Source organism: Mesoplodon densirostris, chromosome 10, assembly GCF_025265405.1.
Source record: "Mesoplodon densirostris isolate mMesDen1 chromosome 10, mMesDen1 primary haplotype, whole genome shotgun sequence".
NCBI lineage: Eukaryota > Metazoa > Chordata > Mammalia > Artiodactyla > Ziphiidae > Mesoplodon > Mesoplodon densirostris.
In genome coordinates this window covers 110,401,346-110,421,551 of record NC_082670.1, presented here as the reverse complement: position 1 = coordinate 110,421,551, position 20,206 = coordinate 110,401,346, and the positions used below count along the sequence as shown (strand labels likewise).

General features: G+C 55.7%; 1 protein-coding gene across 2 annotated transcripts in view; it reads left to right on the top strand.

The window, feature by feature from the left end:
• The first annotated feature begins 16,541 nt into the window (after positions 1-16,541).
• ALDH1L1 (aldehyde dehydrogenase 1 family member L1) overlaps positions 16,542-20,206 on the top strand; it is a 38,179-nt gene continuing 34,514 nt past the window's right edge. The window contains exons 1-3 of one of the 2 annotated variants that reach the window (XM_060109318.1): positions 16,542-16,671; positions 18,073-18,307; positions 19,060-19,225. In XM_060109318.1, coding sequence (XP_059965301.1) covers positions 16,545-16,671; positions 18,073-18,307; positions 19,060-19,225 — 528 coding nt within the window. In that variant the 5' untranslated portion in view covers positions 16,542-16,544. The remainder of the gene's footprint in view (positions 16,672-18,072; positions 18,308-19,059; positions 19,226-20,206) is intronic. The other variant, XM_060109317.1, reaches the window with a different exon arrangement.

Sequence of the window (20,206 nt, the reverse complement as noted above, 5' to 3'; positions counted from 1 at the left end):
TTCTCACCACAACTGCGTGCACTACGGATCTGCAGGCCCCAAAGCAAAACCAGCGAGCTCTTGGAAGTGGGTGGGACTGGGTCTGGGGGGTGCAGGAAGGAAGAGGGCAAGCGCCCGTCAGCCCCTCCGCTAAGCGTCTTCTCTACTGAGGGCCTCTCCCCCTCCCCGGGGCCCGGGGCCCGGTGCTCTCTAAGGACCGTTCAGGATAACAATGCATCTGCTCCACGGCAATCACAGCGTCGGAGGCACATTAACACCCACGTGGGCACCAACCTGTATGTTCCCCAAGTGTGATCTCAGCGTTTTTTCACACCCACTCTCTCTGGCTGTTGATCGTACACCTTCGAGCTGGCGGGCAGGGGACCCCCCCCCGTTTTCAGGAGGCTCCACAGAGACTCAGATGGGAGAAGTGAGAGGAAGTGGCCGATGCCGGGTCACAGAGCTCGCAGGATGGTACTTACTAATTTTAGAAGTTTTTCTGTTGACTCTCTTGGGATTTTGTGGACCAGAATCATAACTTAAAGTGGTAGTACTTTCTCTCTTCTAATTATTATGTATTCTACTTTGTTTTTATTTTATTACACTACCCCAGAACTTTACAGTAAAAACAACAGCCGATGCCCCTGTTTGCTTCCTGAACTTAATGCGTCTGCCCCTCAAGTTCTGCCTGGAAAGATGATGCTGATTGATGTGCTTAAAACAGTGTTTGGTCTAAAGTAGGTGCTCCATAAGTGTTAGAGAGGAATTATTGTCACTCCGCCTCACAGACAGAGCCAAGCCCCCTCACCCCTTCCACACCTGGGCTTGGGCGGAGCTGAAGGGGCCTTGGGTCATGAGGCCAGAGGCTCAGGTGCTCGGTGCGTGTTTACTGCATTAAAGTGCATGCCTGGTGGACAGTGAAGGAGTTCCGGCAGCTCCGTCCGGGATGTGCCGGCCTCGCAGTGCAGGGGAAGGAGCGTGGTGGGACCATGTGTTGGTCCTTACAGCTCAAGGTGGAGTCAGACGCCGTCCTTCCCCCTGCCTGCAGCCAGGCTCCTCGCACCGAGAGCCGGGCTCTTCCCTCACCCCGGAATGTGGACTGTCTCAGTGACTGGCCTGACGGATAGACAGTTGTGGAAGCAACATTCTGGCACTTCCAGGCCAGTCATGGGCCTCAGCACCTCCACCTGGCCTCTCGCCGTGCTCACTCTGGGAGCACTTGTTCTTGGACGCTCCCTCGTGGACCCGAGCTGTCACTGAGAGCGGCCCTAGCCCCACAGAGACGCCGAGTGTGAGTACCCCGGTCACGGGCCCCAGCGGAGGTTCCAGGTGATGGTCCGCATTACCTGCCAGCGACGTGACTGAGCCATCCTGGACTTCCAGCCCAGCTGAGCCTTCAGAGGACTTGCAGCCCCAGCAAAGACCTGAGAAACCCCGAGGAAGAACTCCTGACCCCGTCAGTGTCCCTGACCCCAGCGTCACTGCATGATGGCACACTGTGTTTCAAGCTGCTGTGTGTGTGGGGGGTGGTCTTAAAGCTGGAGTCGATGCCCAGAACTTCTGCTTAGAGGGGCACACACCACTTCCCCTCTCAGGATCCAGCACCGAACCCCCAAGTCGTTGGCCAAGAGTTGGTGTCCACGGGGCAGAGAAGTATCATCCTCCCTCGGAGGGGCTGCAAGTGCTCAGGACAAGAGTACAGGACGGAGGGAAGTGGCTGGATACAAGGTAAACACAGGGATGAGGTGCATTAGTACACACTAGCCACAACCCCTTCCAAAATGTAGTGAGTGAGGATCCCATTTACAGCCCCAATGACAAAAATAAAATATCTGGAAACAGCGTTCTCACCTTGAATACATCTGGTTCCTGGTACGTGGCCCCAGGGGGGTGGGAGAGGTTTTGCAGGGAGTGTGCTAGCAGGGTTGCATGCTGGGAACTTTCCAGCCAAGTTGCACGCGGGCTTCCTGCATCTTCCCGATGACTGAAAATGTTCTTCTGAACTGTTAAAATGTGACTGTGTACGTGCTGAGGTTGGAAAACATGGTATAAAGCAGGGTAGCTGGTCTGATTGGACCATAACTGGGAAATTCTTTAAGTATGTGCCAACGTGAAAAAGCATAAAATCACCTGCAAGATGGAGCCCCCAGGCCTGGGCATTGGTTCCACAAGCACAGCCGATGCCACCGAGCCCTCTCCCTCCGTGGGCGCCCAGCTGAGGCCTGGGCAATGGCCCCCGAGGAGAAGGCAGGTGCCCCTCCTCTAGAAATGTAGTTTCTAATAAAGCTTTGCGTGCAGAAGGAAAGCAGTGAGCATCCCAGGGCTCTTACCCTTTGGGAGTGAGACTCTGACCGAGGCTGCAGATCCTCTCCCGGGGAGAACGCCACCCGCACGGCACACATTCCTGCGTGACACTTCTGATGGCTGCTGACTCCGAATCTTGTCCCCGCCCCCAGGTGTATCTTTCCCCAGGTGTGCCCTTCCCCAGGGCCCACATGGCTCCCTCACCTTCTCTAGGCCTCTGCTCAGCCATCACTATCTCATGAAGCTTCTCTCACCACTCTGCTTAAAAGGCAACGTCCCCAACCCTCTGCTTCCTCTTCCCCACTTTATTTTTCTGCATCTCACATACTCTATAACTGCCGTGTTTTTTCTGCTTATTGTCCACCGCCAGCCATCGGATGTAAAGGCCAGGAGGATGAGGTGTGGTTTTTTTTTTTTTTTTTTTTTTTGCAGTACACGGGCCTCTCACTGTTGTGGCCTCTCCCGTTGTGGAGCACAGGCTCCGGACGCACAGGCTCAGCGGCCACGGCTCACGGGCCCAGCCGTTCCGCGGCCATGTGGGATCTTCCCGGACTGGGGCACGAACCCGTGTCCCCTGCATCGGCAGGCGGACTCTCAACCACTGCGCCACCAGGGAAGCCCATGAGGTGTGTTTTGAGATCTGTGTTCCTTCTGTACCCCCAGCGTCCAGAACAGCATCTGCAGCACAGCAGGTGCTCAGCGCACCTTTAGCAAGAGAAAGAATGGTCTTTGACAGCTCTGTTTCCCTGCCCCGACTTTGAACCTCAGAAGCACAGGAACCTTGTCCTTTTCATCAGGGCCAACACACAGTGGATGTTTGTTCAAATGTAGGTTAAACTCAGTGGCCCATCTGCCACTCGAGACACCAGTGATTTCCAGGCAGCTCAGAAAACCCTTACGGGAAAGGTTCTCCCATGCCCTGGTGGGGACGGCTCCCTCCCCAGTTACCAACTCCTGTCCCAGCAGTGACCTCAGTGGGGCTTACTCAATCTGATCAACAGAGAAATTTCACAAGCCTAGTGTCACTCCTGTGGGGAACCTCAGAACACAGGAGAGCTGGGACAGCCCTTCCCTGTCCCAACTCCCTGCTCGGGGAACCGGTCGCTGGGATCAAACCCACCAGAGCAACCCTCAAACCGGGAGAGCCGCCTGTGAGGCTAGCCAGACCTGCCTCGGTGGGCGGCTCGCTGGAGGATGTGTCAGCCCAGGGATAGGGTGCCACACTCCTGTTTGCAGTAGGGCCCCGTCAGGGCCCCACCAGAGAGGGTCTCAGAGGTGACAACGAGCTCCCCCAGACAGCACCCGGGTCGGGCACCCCTGAGGAAGAGGCCATGGAGAGATTGTCGTTGGCCTTCTGGGCCATCTGGGGGCCATCCGCTGGCCACGACCAGCATACTGTCCGTAGACATTCCAGCCAAGTAAGCCCCCACCTGACCCCGCATAACTGCTGGGCCCTTTCCGCTTCCCAGGACCCCATGCGTGGAGCAGGGTGTGTGTGTGTCTGGTGGGGAGCCCTCTGCACCTGAGTGTGGCGAGCTGCTCTGCCCAGCCCGGGCGCTGGTGCAGACAGCCCTGCTGAGCGGACGGTGCCTAGAGAGCAGCACTGCCCAGGGAGGGGACACAAATGCGACCTGCAGGATGAGTAGGGGTGTAGTCCAAAGAGAGGGAGGGGGCGCCAGGAGGGCTCAGTGTGTGCGCCATGTTCCAGGGGCTGAGGTCGGCGTGGCGACCAGGGCGAGGGTGCTGGACGGGGGCGCACGTGTGGGTCCTTGGGTTGGGAAGGCGGCACCGGAGGAGCAGACGGGGAGGGGAGAGCCATGCAGCCTCCTGGCATGGTGGCTTCTGCTTGTTCAACCCACGAGCCTTCCGAGGAACCTTGGGAAAGGCATCTCACACCGTCTCCGGGGAGGGGAAGCTCTTGGCCGTCCACCCCATCTCCCTCGGGTCCAGGACTGCCTCCTGGGATGGAGGTCCCTGAGCTGTGGCTGCCAACACCCAGCAGAGACGAGTCCAGATGGGCAGGCGTTCCCACAGCAACCAAACAAGCATCCTCCAGCTGCACCTTGACAGATGCGCTTCCATGGTGACCTGAAGGCCGCCTTTGGTGCAGGTCTTAGGCGCCCAGGCCTCCAGGGAAGGCCTGGCTTTCACGGGCCCTTGGGACAAGTGTCGAGTTGCATCTGCAGGGAGGCTGGGACGGTTGTGTGCACCTTTATTATTATTGTTTCTTTCATTTTAACTTTTAAAGGAAGTTACAGAAACCTGGTTAAAAGACACTCTTCCAATCCACCGTCGTCACTTTAGACCCTCCTTTCAGTGTCCTGGGCTCCGACCTGGTGATTGCGTTCTGCTTCTACTGCTCCTTGAATGGAATTTGCCTTTTTACATTTGACAAGCACGCAAGCTTGTTTGGATGCATTAATTGTTTTTAATGGCGCTCTGCTTATCCTAAGCTTAATTATCGAGCAGCACTTGACTCCGCCCTGATCGCACGTTGAATTGGGATGTTCTGGTCGCCACATTCCAGCCATCGTCTGTGTAGGGCCCAGTGAGCCTGCGGAGTCCTGCCCACCCTCCAGCCCCGCCTTGGGTGGCGTGGGGTCACAGACTCCGGCTGGGCCAGCCCCCCAGGCCAGCCAGGATGGCCGTGGCCAGTCCAGGTGGATCCGAGGGAGGTCCAGGCTTCTCAGCGCTTTGACAGGAGGGGTGAGGTGTGAATGTCTCTAGAGATAAAGAAACACATCCCCTTGCCGTGTATGTGTCCGTTCTGCTTTGCAGAAGCAAAAAGTCCATTTCAGGAGCGTGTGTTACCACAAAGGAGTTTTGGTGTGGGGAGTGTTGTGTGCACGTGTCCTGCTGGAGGGGGCTGGGCGGGCGGAGCGCCCTGGACTCCGGGAAAGGGGGGCGTGTCCTGGGGACACCTCTGGCTCAAGGCCCGAGGGCCCCCCTCCCTGCGTGGTGTAAGGAGGCCCCTAAGTCTTCCGGCCTCTGTGGTGCGTGATCCTGACCCTTGCGGAGGTTCGTTGGGTCGTCCATAAACAGCAGGGCCCAGTGCCTGGCTGCCCCCTGCCCCTCTCAGCACCCCCACCCCGAGAGCTGGCACGCAGCTGACAGCGGGTGGCCTCCGCCTGGTGGCCTCACCTCAGCTCCTGCTTGCGCCCTGTTCCGGCCTCCCTGCCTCTTCACCTGCACTTGGTGACAAGTAACTGAAAACGCTGCAGCGGCGCCAAGCCCAGGGGTTTTCTCCCCAGCCTCATGCTTGCCCGCGTGCTCTGGGGTCTGCCTGACACCCAGCAGGTGGCTCTGGTCCCCCATGGACAGAGGCTGGGTCTGGGAGGGGATGGGGGGCGGCCTCCCGAGGGCGCGGGACGCGACCCATCAGACCACGTCCCCTGCATTGTGCTTTTCTAGTCCCCGTAGGAGAGAGAGTGAGGGAGAAAGGGAGTTGGAACGACCCAGTTTTTCACGTTTGTTTTTATGAAAACAGCACGTGCACGCGGCTACACACTTGAACAGCGCTAAGAGCACAGGACGAGAAGGCCTCCAGACCCCGTCCACTCCGGCCCCTCCGCCGCACGCGGGCGCCACATCCACAGCACGTCCGCTCCTCCAGCCGCTGGTTCTGCTCCCCTGTCCCTGTGCCTAGAACAGTGCCTGCCGGGCAGCGGGCCTTCCAGGGCCGTGAGGTGGACTCTGACTTGGCCAGTGTTTGCAAACAGCAGGCGTCCAGGACTGCGGCTCAGGGAGAAGGTCCGTCACGTTAGGCAAGGGTCTAGTCCTCACCGGTGACTCCCACCTCTCTCTCACCCCCGACCTTCCAATACAGGAAGCGCAAAATTTGGGTAAAATCAATAATCGGTTATAAACTGAAGAGCCTATCATGACTGTGCATCACTAGGCACTGTAGAGACACAGTAGGACATTGTGAGTTTTCTTCCTGATCCAATTCTTCGTTATTCTTAGAGTTAGTTTTTAAAATGTGTTCAATGTCAATGTATGGGTCTTTATTTTTTATTTTTCTGAAATGCCCCATCAGGCCTGTCACACGCATAGCGATGTTCTTTCTTTCGTGCTTCTCCTAATGTAGAATCTGTGGGCGTCCGTCCCAGCCCCTCTCTGCGGACGCTTGTCCGGCCTGGCCGGCCATCCTGAGATTGTCCTTTTTTACTTCCTGTGCTGCACCCTGTTGCCTTCCTCCAAATCCTGCTGTCTCTGGGTTTATTTTGTTGTTTTTCTGGATCACATGCTCCAGTGGCCTCTCAGAAAGAATGCTGTGTGTGTGTGTGTGTGTGTGTGTGTGTGTGTGTGTGTGTGTCTGTCTGGGTGTAACTTTCAGTACTAGCTTGTCTTCAAAGTGTTCCTTATGCTCCCTCTGTGTCTCACTTTGAGTTGGGAATAAAATATTTGAAAGTAATTTTCCCTCATAATTTTGAGAGCAGTGGTTCTTGCTTCTGAGAAAGCCTCCTTCTTTATTTGGTTCTCAGCGCCCTCCCTTTTCCCTGTTCTGAAATTGTGTGGACACCTGCTTCTCCGTTCATGGACGTGGTGGTGCCAGGCGAGTCCTTTCCATCTGGACGTCCTGTCCTTCGATTCCTGAAGGGCATGAAGCGCCATTATTCAAGACTGTCTCAAATTATTCACTTTTTATACGAACTTGTTTCAGAACCTAAAAGCTTTTCTTATTTCCAGTATACAGAGGGCTTCTATAAATTGACAAAAAGACAAAGAGAAAAAAGGGAAAATGCAGGCAAATTATAGAAGCAGAATCCACATCATTAATAAACATAGTAAAAGGTGATAGTTTCTCTGGTGTCACAAAGTTGCAATTGTATTTTATTTTTTTTTACATTTTTATTGGAGTATAGTTGCTTTACAATGGTGTGTTAGTTTCTGCTTTATAACAAAGTGAATCAGTTATACATATACATATGTTCCCATATCTCTTCCCTCTTGCATCTCCCTCCCTCCCACCCTCCCTACTCCACCCCTCTAGGTGGTCACAAAGCACCGAGCTGATCTCCCTGTGCTATGCGGCTGCTTCTCACTAGCTATCTATTTTACGTTTGGTAGTGTATATATGTCCATGCCACTCTCTCACTTTGTAACAGCTTACCCTTCCCCCTCCCCATATCCTCAAGTCCATTCTCTAGTAGGTCTGTGTCTTTATTCCCGTCTTACCCCTAGGTTCTTCATGACATTATTTTTTTCTTAGATTCCATATATACGTGTTAGCATACGGTATTTGTCTTTCTCTTTCTGACTTACTTCACTCTGTATGACAGACTCTAGGTCTATCCACCTCATTACAAATAGCTCAATTTCGTTTCTTTTTATGGCTGAGTAATATTCCATTGTATATATGTGCCACATTTTCTTTATCCATTCATTGGATGATGGACACTTAGGTTGTTTCCATCTCCGGGCTACTGTAAATAGAGCTGCAGTGAACATTTTGGTATATGACTCTTTTTGAATTATGGTTTTCTCAGGGTATATGCCCAAGAGTGGGATTGCTGGGTCATATGGTAGTTCTATTAGTAGTTTTTTAAGGAACCTCCATACCGTTCTCCATAGTGGCTGTGCCAATTCACATTCCCACCAGCAGTGCAAGAGTGTTCCCTTTTCTCCACACCCTCTCCAGCATTTATTGTTTCTAGATTTTTTGATGATGGCCATTCTGACTGGTGCGAGGTGATATCTCATGGTAGTTTTGATTTGCATTTCTCTAATGATTAATGATGTTGAGCATTCTTTCATGTGTGTGTTGGCAGTCTGTATACAAAGTTGCAATTTTATAACGTCAGTAAGATTCTGGTTTTGAGGGTCTGGTTGGCAGAAATGAAAAAGTCACACAACTTCCAGGGCTCTCTTACCCTGCAGCGTGAGGGGGAAGCGTGACATATTGTAACATATTGTAACATACTGTAAAGCAACTTTGGGTAATACCTGCTAATGTCAAAGCTGTCCATACCATGTAACTCAGCAATGCAACATTTGGAAAACTAGCCTTCAGAAAAGTTCCAGCACATAAGGATGTTTGCTACCGTTTTGTTGGTTGGGGGGCAGGGGGGTGTGAAGCACTGTGACGTGCACCAGAAAGCCGTCCCAGCGGCCACACGTGAGCCCACGCCCGCTGCCGTGCACGTCTGTGCGGGATGGTGCCACCGGGCAGAGTGCACAGACGCGAGAGGAACCACGGCTACTCCCAGACAGCGTGCGGGGCTGGGGGATGCAGGAGCCACTGTGACCATCAGCACCCCAGGAGGACAGCAGCACAGAGGGGAGACCAGAGGGTTCAGTGAGATGTTGCAGCTGAATTTGAGCTGAAAGTTTCATTATGAACCTGTGATAAATTCTGTCTTGGCACGTGTTTCCTAGCTCCTGACCTGGGGTTCCTGATTAAACTCATCTGGGTCCCGCCAGGCCTATCCTCCCAGGGAGGCCCGATGCAGCCCAGGCCCCACTCCTGATGTCTCCCCTCTCACTGATCACAGCACTTCCCCGTCTTTGGTTTCTGCTCCCCCGCTGGGCTACAAGCACCTCCAGGAGGGACTGCACCCGACCCTCTGCTGTTCTCACTTGCTCCCCTGCACTGAGCTCTTGGGGGGCCCCCTGCAGCCCAGGCACTGTCGCAGGCGCTGGGGATACAAACCCAAGCACCCCCCACCAAGATTTGATTTTACATAGGGGTCAACAGGCCCCTGTGTGAGGCCTTCGCAGGAGCACAGCTGTGCCCTCCGTGACCGTCAGCCCAGTTCTCCAGAAACACTTGTTTTTATTTCCAGCTCCTTGCGTGGGTCCCGGTTCAAAGCCTGGAGCTGTAAGAAGGTTCACTCATACTTCACCTCTGTCTGTGCTGTGGTCTGAATGTCCGTTCCCCCGAATTTGTATGTTGAATCCTAACCCGCAAAGATGCTGGTATTAGGAGGTGGGGGCTTTGGGAGGTGATCGGTCATGAGGGTGGAGCCCTCGTGAAGGGGATTTGTGCCCTTAGAAAAGGGACCCCAGAGCTCCCTCACAGCTTCTGCCACGTGAGGACACAGCGAGAAGTCTGTGACCCAGAGAAGGGCCCTCCCTCAACCATGCTGGCACCTTGACCTCAGACCTCCAGGCTCCAGAACCCCAAGCGATGAATGTCTGTTATAAGCCACCCAGCCTGTGGTATCATCTTACCAGCCTGAACTAAGACAGTATGTAAAATCCTATATTGCCCATTTCAAGGGGGAATATCGAGGAAAACCATCCTGAATTCTCAGTCCCCATGGGGGGTGCTGGGCATCAGGTGACACCATGAAAAATTCACAAGGTCGGTAGACGCAGGGGTTGGGGGGGGCGGGTCTCACTTTGCACCTGAACAGGAGACCTTAGGACTTAGGCAAAGGAAACACTGGCGCCAAGTTGGAAAAGAAAGCCTGGGTCATGCGGCCACTGCCTTTGCTTTCCCAAAGGCCACAGACCTCCCGAGTTAATGTTTCCCTTCCAGCATACACACAGCACCCAGCTCCTGAGTTGCTGAAGGACAGCTGAATCATCCTTACACAACAGAAAGAGATTCCATCTGGTCACTCGTCCACCTGGCTTGAGCCACACTCACCCCCTAAGCTACTCCTAGACTGCCTCTCACCCTCAACCTAGGGCCGAGCAAGCCCCCACTGTGCTCCTGGACACCGAGGGGCCTGCAGAAGGCTCAGCAGAGACTCTGTCTGTTGGGGGCATCCCCCATCCACACTTGCCCGCTGGGGCCTCTTTAGAGGCAGCTGACGGAGACCCTTCCCCCTCCTCAGGAGTCTGGCCATTATGGAAAGACAGACAAGCATATGGCAAAGTATATTAGGGTGTGAGTTGTGCTATGGACGTGGGATCCCAAGGGAGGAGGGCTGGGGCTGCAGGAGCCCATCCCTGAGCCGAAGCAAGGCTCGGATAGACCAAGTGCAGGGGCATTCTGCAGAGCGAGCTGAGCTGGCAGAGGTGGGTGCAGTGTGACGCCCTCAGAGCACCATGTAGTTCTAGGATGCAGGAGAGCTGCCTTCTGCCACTCTCGACCTCAGGCCCCATTCCTCGATCTGGTCTTGAAAGGATGGACTCAGAGTCGCACGCTGTCACCTCCACCACGTTGCACGTGTGAGAAGTGAGCCACGGAGTTCAGGCCACACTCGAGGGCTCGAGGAACTGCACTCCTCTCCTGAAGGGGCGTGTTAAAGACCTCTAAACCGCCACAGTCCTCCAAAAGCCCGCAAATGACTCACAGTCCTCCCACACGCAAAACATACGCAACCTCCAAATCCCAGCCAAAGCAGGATGGGCTCAAAGTCTGGAGTCTGCGTCTAAACCAGGTTCTGATGTGCAGGAGGCTCCTGGGGTACAGTGGCTCTCAATCTGAGCACCTGTGAATTCAAGGACCAGTGGTCTGCACTCCCAACCCCTGCCCACACCCAGCACACAACAGTGGGACAGGCACAGCGTGACCACCGTAGGCACTCGAAGGGGACAGGGGACAGGGCTGGGAGGCGCACAGGTGTCCCTCATCCATACAGCCCTGAAATCACCTGGGCAGAGACTGGAAGCTCCTTCATTAGGGCTCGGTCTGATTCCAGCCTGAAAGTGTGTCCTCGTGCTCTTGGGTCCACCTTTGGACTCTTCATTGTGCTCTGCAAGCCATCCTTTCATTTCCATAAAAGGTACCCTATGTGTGCACCTGTGTGGTTTCTCAGGCTGCTTCCTGCCAGAAGAATTTGGGGGTGGGGGAGGGGAGATCCAGAAGTCTCTTCATTTTGCACTGTCTCTGGTACTTTCAGTCCAAGCTTTTGCCAATATAATTCTTTTAAAAACCAAGTGTGTCTTCTGTGAATCTTATTGAGGTTCAGTCCTTTGATCAGCTGGCAAACCCACTTGACCTCTTTGAGATACACCCTTCTCTACCTTGGGCTTCTGCTGAATGACAACTTTTTCTTTTTTTAAATTTATTTAATTGATTTATTTTTTGTCTGTGTTGGGTCTTTGTTGCCGCATGCGGGCTTTCCCTAGTTGTGTCGAGTGGGGGCTACTCTTCGTTGAGGTGCATGGGCTTCTTGTTGCAGTGGCTTCTCTTGTTGCAGAGCACAGGTTCTAGGCACTCGGGCTTCAGTAGTTGTGGTGCACAGGCCCAGTAGTTGTGGCTCGTGGGCTCTAGAGCGCAGGCTCAGTAGTTGTGTCGCACGGGTTTAGCTGCTCCGCGGCATGTGGGATCTTCCCAGACCAGGGCTTGAACCTGTGTCCCCTGCACTGGCAGGCAGATTCTTAACCGCTGCGCCACCAGGGACGCCCTGAATGACAACTTTTAAGCTTCCCGGAAGTCCTACTGTTGAACCGAATACTCTGAGGTACCACTTTGGACCTTCTTGAGAACTTAACAAAGGATCTTATAGCATACACTGGGCTTCATCTTTAGAGCCTCTTTTCCTGCCATGGCCATGCCTCATGTCTCCCTTCACCTGCGAGTTGTGTGTTAATTTTAGCATCACTTGACATGCAGAGAAGCTAGGAAATTTGAAAACCAGCAAGTTCTGGTTCCTTGTTATTTAACAGTCTTCCTGTGACTTATCTGTCTTCTCTCACATTTTCGTATGAGCAGCAAGAAGAAGTCGGGGGCACCGTCAACATTCTGCCTGGAATTGCCCTCTGGACAGCCCAGGTCCCCCGGCACATCTTCTGCTTTTCGTGTTACAGCAGGTGGCAGAGCTGCCAGACTGGCTGCTTCAACGCCTCTCCTCTCTGTACACCCCCTAAGACTATGGGTTCTTCTCTGATTTCCTAACACCTTTCTGGGGTGTCCGATCTCCCAGCCATTCTTCCAGTGTCACCTGTCACTCTTCGTTCTCTATTCCAGCTTCAACGTTCTCACACAACTCTCCCACCCCAGGCTCCTCACATTCAGCCGTTTATTCCACACGTTTTATTGAGCACCTACTAAACACGACGCACTACACCAGGTGCTGGGGAATTCCTGAGACTGAGACCGTCTTTGACCTCATGTTCCAGTGGGGGAGCCAGTCAGATAATCAGTGAAAGCAGTGATAAACCTGCGGCTGAGAGGATGCCTGAAGGAGCACTGAAGCCCTTCTGTGGTCATGTGACGAGGGGGCCTTTCCTAGCGGGGGTGTGGTTAGGGAAAGCTTCCCTTAAGATGTGACGTTGAAGTAGGAGCCTCCTGAAGTACGCGTGGGTTTCCGGAGCAAGACCTTGACAGCACGTAGAGAGTTCCTGAGCCAGTGAGTAAAGTTACCTGCCCGGCCACTTTCCCCGTATCCCGTCAGCTTGCGGGTGCTCACAACTACGGGGCCTTTGCAAAGCCCTGTGAAGCCGGGAGGGGTCGCAGCCCGGGAGCGCGCTCCCCACCCCACCCGGCGGGACTTTCCGCCCGCCCCGGCCCCTCCCCTCCCGGGCTCTGGCCTTGGCCGGGGCTCCGGGACTGGCAGGGGCCGGCCCCACCTCCCCACCGCCCAGGCCGCGCCAGCGCCAACGCTGTCTGCTGCCCGGACCCGGACTCAGAGGTCCGTTCTGGCCAGCGACGCCTGCGCTCCTCCCGTACGTGGTGAGTCCCGCTCCCCGGCGCCCCAGGGAGGGAGGCCGCCCCCGCTCGCGGCTCCGGGGGCTCTGGGGACTCTGGGCGGAGGCGCCTGGGGGCGCGCGAGCCTGGCCGCGGGGACGCGAGTCAGGGTTCCCCTGGGGGCAGCCGAGGCTCCAGCCTGGCGGGGGGGTCCTCTGGCTACAGGACCGCGGTGCGGGGCATGGCCTGTGGAGGATCGCGCGGCGGTGGCGTGGGTGGGGGGGCGGCCTGGGGGGGCGTGATCAGCCCCGCTTGCAGAAAAGGAAACGGAGGCCGGAGAGGGAAAGAGACGAACCGAAGGTGACTAGATGGTCCTGCCCCGCTGCGCCACCTGCCCCCCGACCAAGACCCTCACCCCATTTTCGGGATGGGGAATGGTCCCCCTGATTGGCCAGATTTGGGGGCCGGGAACGAGGACCTCTTGTGATTGGAGAGCTCCAGCCCTGCCCCCGCCCCCGCCCGTGCCGCCCGTCCTTCTTGCGCCGGGGGAGGGGGCGGGGAGGGGGAGCTGGGACCCCAGAACCCCAGCCCCGCCCCACGACCTGGTTTGGGGGTTGCACTAGCTACGTGTACTCAGAGCCCGGGCCCTTGGCGCATCTGTCCAGGCCCCTCACCTGCCACCTGCCTAGGGGAGGCGGAATCTCCCTCAGGTACCGGAGACAGAATTCAGTGTGCTCGGAGCCGGGGGCCACCCCCACCCCCGGGCAAGGTCTGGCCGCTGGGCTGGGGCGGGGGGCCTCGGGAGCCCGACGGTCCCCCTGGTGCCACCTCAGCCCCACAGCGTCCCCGGGAGGAGGGCACTGAGGGCGCCAACCTGGCGGGAGGCCCTCGTGGGCTCTGCGCCTCCCCCATCTGACTTAACTGGTGCCAAAGCCCAAGGTAGGCTGCCCAGGGCTCCTGTCCCGCCAGCTCCACAGGTGGCTTCCCTGACCCTGCCTCGCTGCTTCCAAAGGGATCTTCTTTGTCCCCTTTATTTTTCCACAAGTCATATACGCTCAATAAAAAAATAAAAATAAAAATAAAACATTCTGGAAAGAAAAAGAGAATTACCATCATCAAAAGACTTCCAAACCCCAAAACCCTACCTAGTGACTTTTGATATTTCTGTGTGAGTCCTTCCAGGCTTTTTCTCTGCCAGTATACACATGCACATACATACGTACCACACAGACACCATACACACCACACACATAGCATACACACCACACACGCAGACATACCACATACATGTACCATACACCATACACATGCCACACACACACACCCCACACATACCACATACACACCACCCTCACACACATATCACACACACCACACACACACCACATACACATACCACACACACACCATACACACCACACACACGTACCATACACACCATACACACGCCACACACACACACCACATACACATACACACCACCCTCACACACATATCACACACATACCACACACACACACAGGACCACCATCCTCATTCATTTGACAGTGTCTTTTGCAGACTTTTTAATCTTGATGATGTCCAGCTTATTTTTTTCTTTCTTGAATCGTGCCTTTGGTGTTGTATCTAAAAAGTCACTGGATACTCAAAGTCATCTAGGTTTTCTCCTGTGCTATCTTCTAGGAGTTTTATGCTTTTGCATCTTACATTTACGTTTGTGGTGCATTCTGAGTTAACTTTTGTGAAGTGTGTAAGATTTGTGTCTAGATTCATCTTTTGCATCTGGACATCCAGTTGTTCCAGCATCATTTGTTGAAAAGACCGTCTGCTCCGTTGTGTTGCCTTTGCGCCTCTGTCAAACAATAAAGATTTTAGAAGGCGAAGAGAACATCTCTAGGAACTTGGAGGAAGCAAAGATTTCTTAAACAGAATAGAAAGCCCACTAAGCATAAAGGGAGATTTTGATGCAGTGTACTATACTGAGTTTAAGAAATTGTGTTCATCAAAAGGCACCACAGGGCCTCCCTGGTGGCGCAAGTGGCTGAGAGTCCGCCTGCCGATGCAGGGGATACGGGTTCGTGCCCCGGTCTGGGAGGATCCCATATGCCGCGGAGCGGCTGGGCCCGTGAGCCATGGCCGCTGAGCCTGCGCGTCCGGAGCCTGCGCGTCCGGAGCCTGTGCTCCGCAACGGGGGAGGCCACAACAGTGAGAGGCCCGCATACCGCAAAAAAAAAAAAAAAAAAGGCACCACAGAGTAAAGAGTCCAGCCACAGAACTGGAGAAGATGTTTTTCATAAATATATCTGACAAAGGACTCATAGTCTAGATTATTTAAAAATAAAATGGAACAATACGAAGCAAACAAAAACCTCCTACAAAATCAGTAAGGAAAAGATCACCCAGTGGAAAAAACAGACAGACAGAAATCCAAGTGGCTGATAAACGTAGGAAAAGGTGCTCACCTTCATCAGCCATCAGGGAATTGCCAATGAAACCCCAGCAGGATAGCTCCAGTCCCTGTCAGCAGGATAGTAAAATGAACAGAGAGGAGGCTGCAATGCAAAGCCCATGGAAATTGGCAAAACCACTTTGGAAAACTGGCAGAGGCTGGTAAGCCTGAACATTTTCACACCTGGGACCCAGGAATTCCACTCCCAGGTACACACCCAACGGAAGTGTGTTCTTGTATTCAGTAAGAACCATGTGCCAGAATCTGTATCACATCCGTCTTGGTAATAGCTTCAAGCTGGAAACTACTGGAATGTCCACCCGCAGTAGGATGGATACATGAGCGTATTTATTTACACTCACAGGGAAACTGTGGAGCAATGAGAATGGACACAGCACAGCGACATGGACAGTGCTGAGGGGAAACGACCCACAGAGCATCACGCAGTGTGATTCCATGTGTGTAAATGGGGTGCACCCATGTCCTACCTCTCTGTTATCTAAATGGGCTTCTGGAGTGTTTCTTCATCTGAGCACCGATTATACTGGTGTGTTCAGTTTGTGAAAATTCATTGAGCTACATACTTACGGTGTGTACACTTTTCTGTATGTCCGAAGCATGTAATACTTCAATAAAATGTATATTTTTGTAGATAGATAATTTAAAGAAACCTATCAACTAGATAATAGGTTTTACGGATACGAGCATGGTGAATGAACGAGCAAACTTTGGTCCAGCCGCGCGTCTTCTCACGCAGCCCGGTGGCACCTGTCGCACCGCCCACCCCACCTTCTGTCCTCTGCCCGTCCACTGGGCATCTGTCTCTATGCAGCCGAAGTCCAGGCCCATTGCTGCTTCCTGCCCAGGGAGAGCCTGGCCTGCAGGCTGGAAGCATTTGAGGAGCATCTTTCTCATCAACAAGTGAGGAAACTGAAGCCGCTGTGACTTGACCGAGGTCACAGGACTGGTTAGTTACAGAAACATGCTCAGATACGCCTGGGAAGACACCACACGCAGCGCCCCGTGTGGTGTTGGAGGTTCCCGGGAGGAGTCCCCGAGGCTGCGCTCGCCTGCGACACGCTGTGGCATCTACAGGCCCACCGTTCAGAACCTCTTCCTTCATTCCGCATGCGGCCGCCTCCCCGCAGTGGCCGGCGGCCCAGGGAGCCCAGAGCGGGGCTGAGGGCTTGGGGCGGGGGCGGGTGGGCTGCCCCCTTGGCCCACAAGTGCTGTCTGACGCCGAGGTCGTATTCCTTTCCCAGGCACTCCCGCCCCGGCCCCGCTGCCATGAAGATCGCAGTGATCGGACAGAGCCTCTTCGGCCAGGAAGTTTACCGCCGCCTGAGGGAGGAGGGTCACGAGATCATGGGCGTGTTCACTGTGCCGGACAGGGATGGGAAGGCGGACCCCCTGGGTGAGTGCGTGGCCCAGGAGCACGGAGAGGGGGTGCCCCCGGGCAGTGGTGGGAGCAGAGTCTGCGGGGTCTTGTGTGGGGTTGTGGGCTTCCCCGGACAGAAGCGGCCACTCATGGTCCACCCCGGGTCCTGCTCAGGTGCCAGTGGGCCGCTGGGCTTTTCTGGAACCAAGTGGACTGCGGGGTGGGGCTTGTGTCCTGGAGAAGGGCCGTGGAGAAGCCTGGCCTGCTCCCAGGACCCTTCAGTCTGACCACTCTGGGCTCCCCCCCGACCGCAGCACCCATGCTCTGAAAAGGCCCCCAGGCGGGAGCCACCACGGCCAGCGTTCTGAGACGTGAGCATGCCCTGCACCGCGTCTCGGGGGGCACCTGGTGAGCAGAGCGCTGAGGCCCCGACACTGCCCCCGGCCCGCCGGAGTCTCTGCTCAGAGGGATGGGAGGGGCCTGGGAGTCACATTTCTAACAAGTTCCCGAGGGCATCTCAGCAGTGCAACAGGAAGCAGGGCCCTCAGCTTGACGAACAGACCTTCAGGCCCCTCCTGGGTCCTTCTCAGGCCTGATGGATTCAGAATGTGGGTCCGGACGGACGAGGAAAGGGGCCTCGCGGGGCTGCCAGGCCCCAGGGCTTGGTGCATTAGGAATAGACGGTCTCCCCAGATGGAGAGTGCAGGCTGCCCCCATGCCAGCCAGGCCTCGGCTCCAGATCTGAGCCCACCACAACCCGTAGCACAGCCTGAGTCCTGCCCGTAGCCACTCAGGGACCCCTGACAGCAGCTCTGAGCCTGGCTGGGGCTGCTTCTTGACCTGACCTCAGATGTCCAGCACATGTCCTGGTCACAGTGGGGACAACTTTTGCAAGCATGGTCTGGTCTGCTCATGTTGACCCGCGTCCCTGAACCCAGGGCCCAGAGGCAGAGGAACCGATAGTGGGTCAGGTCAGCCAGGGCCACACATCAGCCAGGTGTGTACCAGAGAACTGAGGGCTGGGAAGTGCTGGACAGGGGCTGAGGGGCAGGCAGAGGGGAGCTCGGAGGAAGCGGCTAGTGACTGCAGGGGCAGGCAGGAAGCTGCATTCTAGAACTTGGGGACTTGCAGACTTCACGTCAGACCCGCGGGGAGGGCACCCTGCTCCGGGCAGCTAAAGAGGCCAGGGGTCAGGCAGGCGTCTGGGAGAGGGAGGCGGTCAGCAGAGGTCAGTCCTGGCACAGCAGCTCCTGAGACCTGGGCGTGGGCCGGCGCCGTCCCCTCTGGGCTGCCCAGAGCAGCCCGGCTGGGCAGCGGGGGAGGTTGGGGGGACAGGCTTGGGGAGGAGGTGCGGGAGCCACCCTGCGGGGCAGGCAGAGGTGCCGAGTCGCAGTGGGTGCAGCAGTGGGGAGCAGTTTCTCATCCGCCGCCCCGCAGGCCTGGAGGCCGACAAGGATGGAGTGCCAGTGTTCAAGTTCCCCCGCTGGCGGGCAAGGGGACAGGCTCTGCCCAACGTGGTGGCGACGTACCAGGCCCTGGGAGCCGAGCTCAACGTGCTACCCTTCTGCAGCCAGTTCATCCCCATGGAGATCATCAGCGCCCCCCGCCACGGCTCCATCATCTACCACCCGAGTCTGCTCCCCCGGCACCGGGGGGCCTCGGCCATCAACTGGTGAGACAGGGCCCAGACATCCCAGCTGCCTGAATCATCCCCGTCCCTCAGCCCGGAGCTCTTCCCTGCGGCTGAGGAGCAGGCGTCACGCGGTGCCTGCCAGACGCGTCCACGCAGTGGATCGCAGCGCGATCCCTGAGCAAGAACTGGGGTCAGGCAGCGCCGTGTGCCCTGCATTCCCACAGTGAACCGCAAAGCGTTCCCGTCTGGCAGCAGGGTTGCCGGGGCAGGGTGGGCCGAGGGGCTCCCTGAGGCCTGCTCTGACCCCCACCGGCTACTGGTGCTCTCAGCAGCCCCCCACTTGGAAAGAGAGATGGAGGAAAGAATGACCTGAACAAGATAGTCTGAGACGAGAGGTGATGTATGTATGTGGAGGGTGGAGCCGTTCAGAGGAGCAGTCAGGAAGGGGAGACGTCTGAGCTGGAAAAGAGAGCGGGTTAGGATTCAGGCTCCCTGACCTCCAGTCACGTCTCCTCCCTTCTCTGGGCCTCAGTCTCCTTATCTGTAAAAGGGGCATACGATGCTGTTAACACCAGTGGGCAGTATAAAGTTACACGAGGCATTAAGGCTTTTAGCACCACAATACCTGGCACACAGTGGGCATCAGTAAACACCATTTTCCTTCTTCAGTCCTCCCCTGGGGAGATGGGGGTGTGCGCTGCAGGGCGGCGTCGGTCACAGGGGCAGCCCCCAGGGCCTCCTTCTCCGTGGTCCTTCCGTCCGGACCCAGGTTCCACTTCTCTGCTCCCTAGGACCCTCATCCATGGAGACAAGAAGGGGGGGTTTACCATCTTCTGGGCAGATGATGGTCTGGACACCGGGGACCTTCTGCTCCAGAAGGAGTGTGAGATACTCCCGGACGACACTGTGAGCACGCTGTACAGCCGCTTCCTCTTCCCCGAAGGCGTTAAAGGGATGGTAAGGCTGCCCCCAGGGCCTCCCCTGCTGGCACCCCCACCCCACCCCACCCTGCCCCGCCCAGCTCCAGCCTGCTGCCCTGAGCTGGCCAGGATTCTGGAGGGGGAGAACGCTCATTTCAGGGTTTCAGAGGCAGGATTAGGACATATAATATTGTGTAGGCGGGACTCTTGCTTACAACTGTCAGAACAACTCAACAAGCTTTAGCCAAAAAGGGACATTTTTGGCTCGTTTAAGATAGAAGACTCCAGGCCAGGATGCCATCAAGCCTGGCTGAATCCAGAGGCTTAAGGCCTGTCACAGGATTCTGTCTTTCTATTTCTTCACCCTGATTCTACTTTCCTCCGTTTGATTAGCTTCATCCTCAGGTTGCCCTTAAATGGGAGGAAAAGTAGTCACTGGTGGCTCAAGTTTTACACCTCTGGATTCTAGGGGAAGAGAAACCCTCTTTCCCCTAGAATTTATGAATAAAAAATCAGAGGAGACTCTGATTGGCCGATTTAGGTCATGGGATAACCCCAAGCCAATCACTGGCCGGCATGGGGGAGTGCTCTGATTGGCAGCCTCTGTCACATGTTCCGGTCTTGGGGGCTTCTGGCCAAGGCTGGCCCAGGTGTGGTGACTGCACTGAATTCCCGCAGGAGGAGGAGGGCCGACCCAAAAGGCTGATGTCAGAGCTGGTTGTGCAGGCCCCGTAGAGGTGGTGTGTCCAGCGGGGGGAGGCCGGCCAGGACGGGAGTCAGATGGGGACATCTCCATAGCACAGCAGTGGCTGCGCCCCCAGCCCTGGGCCCCATTATGCGGCCTTGTATCCATCTGTTCACAGGAGTGAGCAGGGAGACCTGCTGGAGGTTTGATGTGAGAGGCAGGAAAGGGTCATCTTGTTCATCCTACAGAAAACAACCAAGAGTGTCCTTCAGGGCGGCGTCCAGTGGGCAGCTGCTAGTCACGGGTGGTTATTAAATTAATTTAAATGACTTG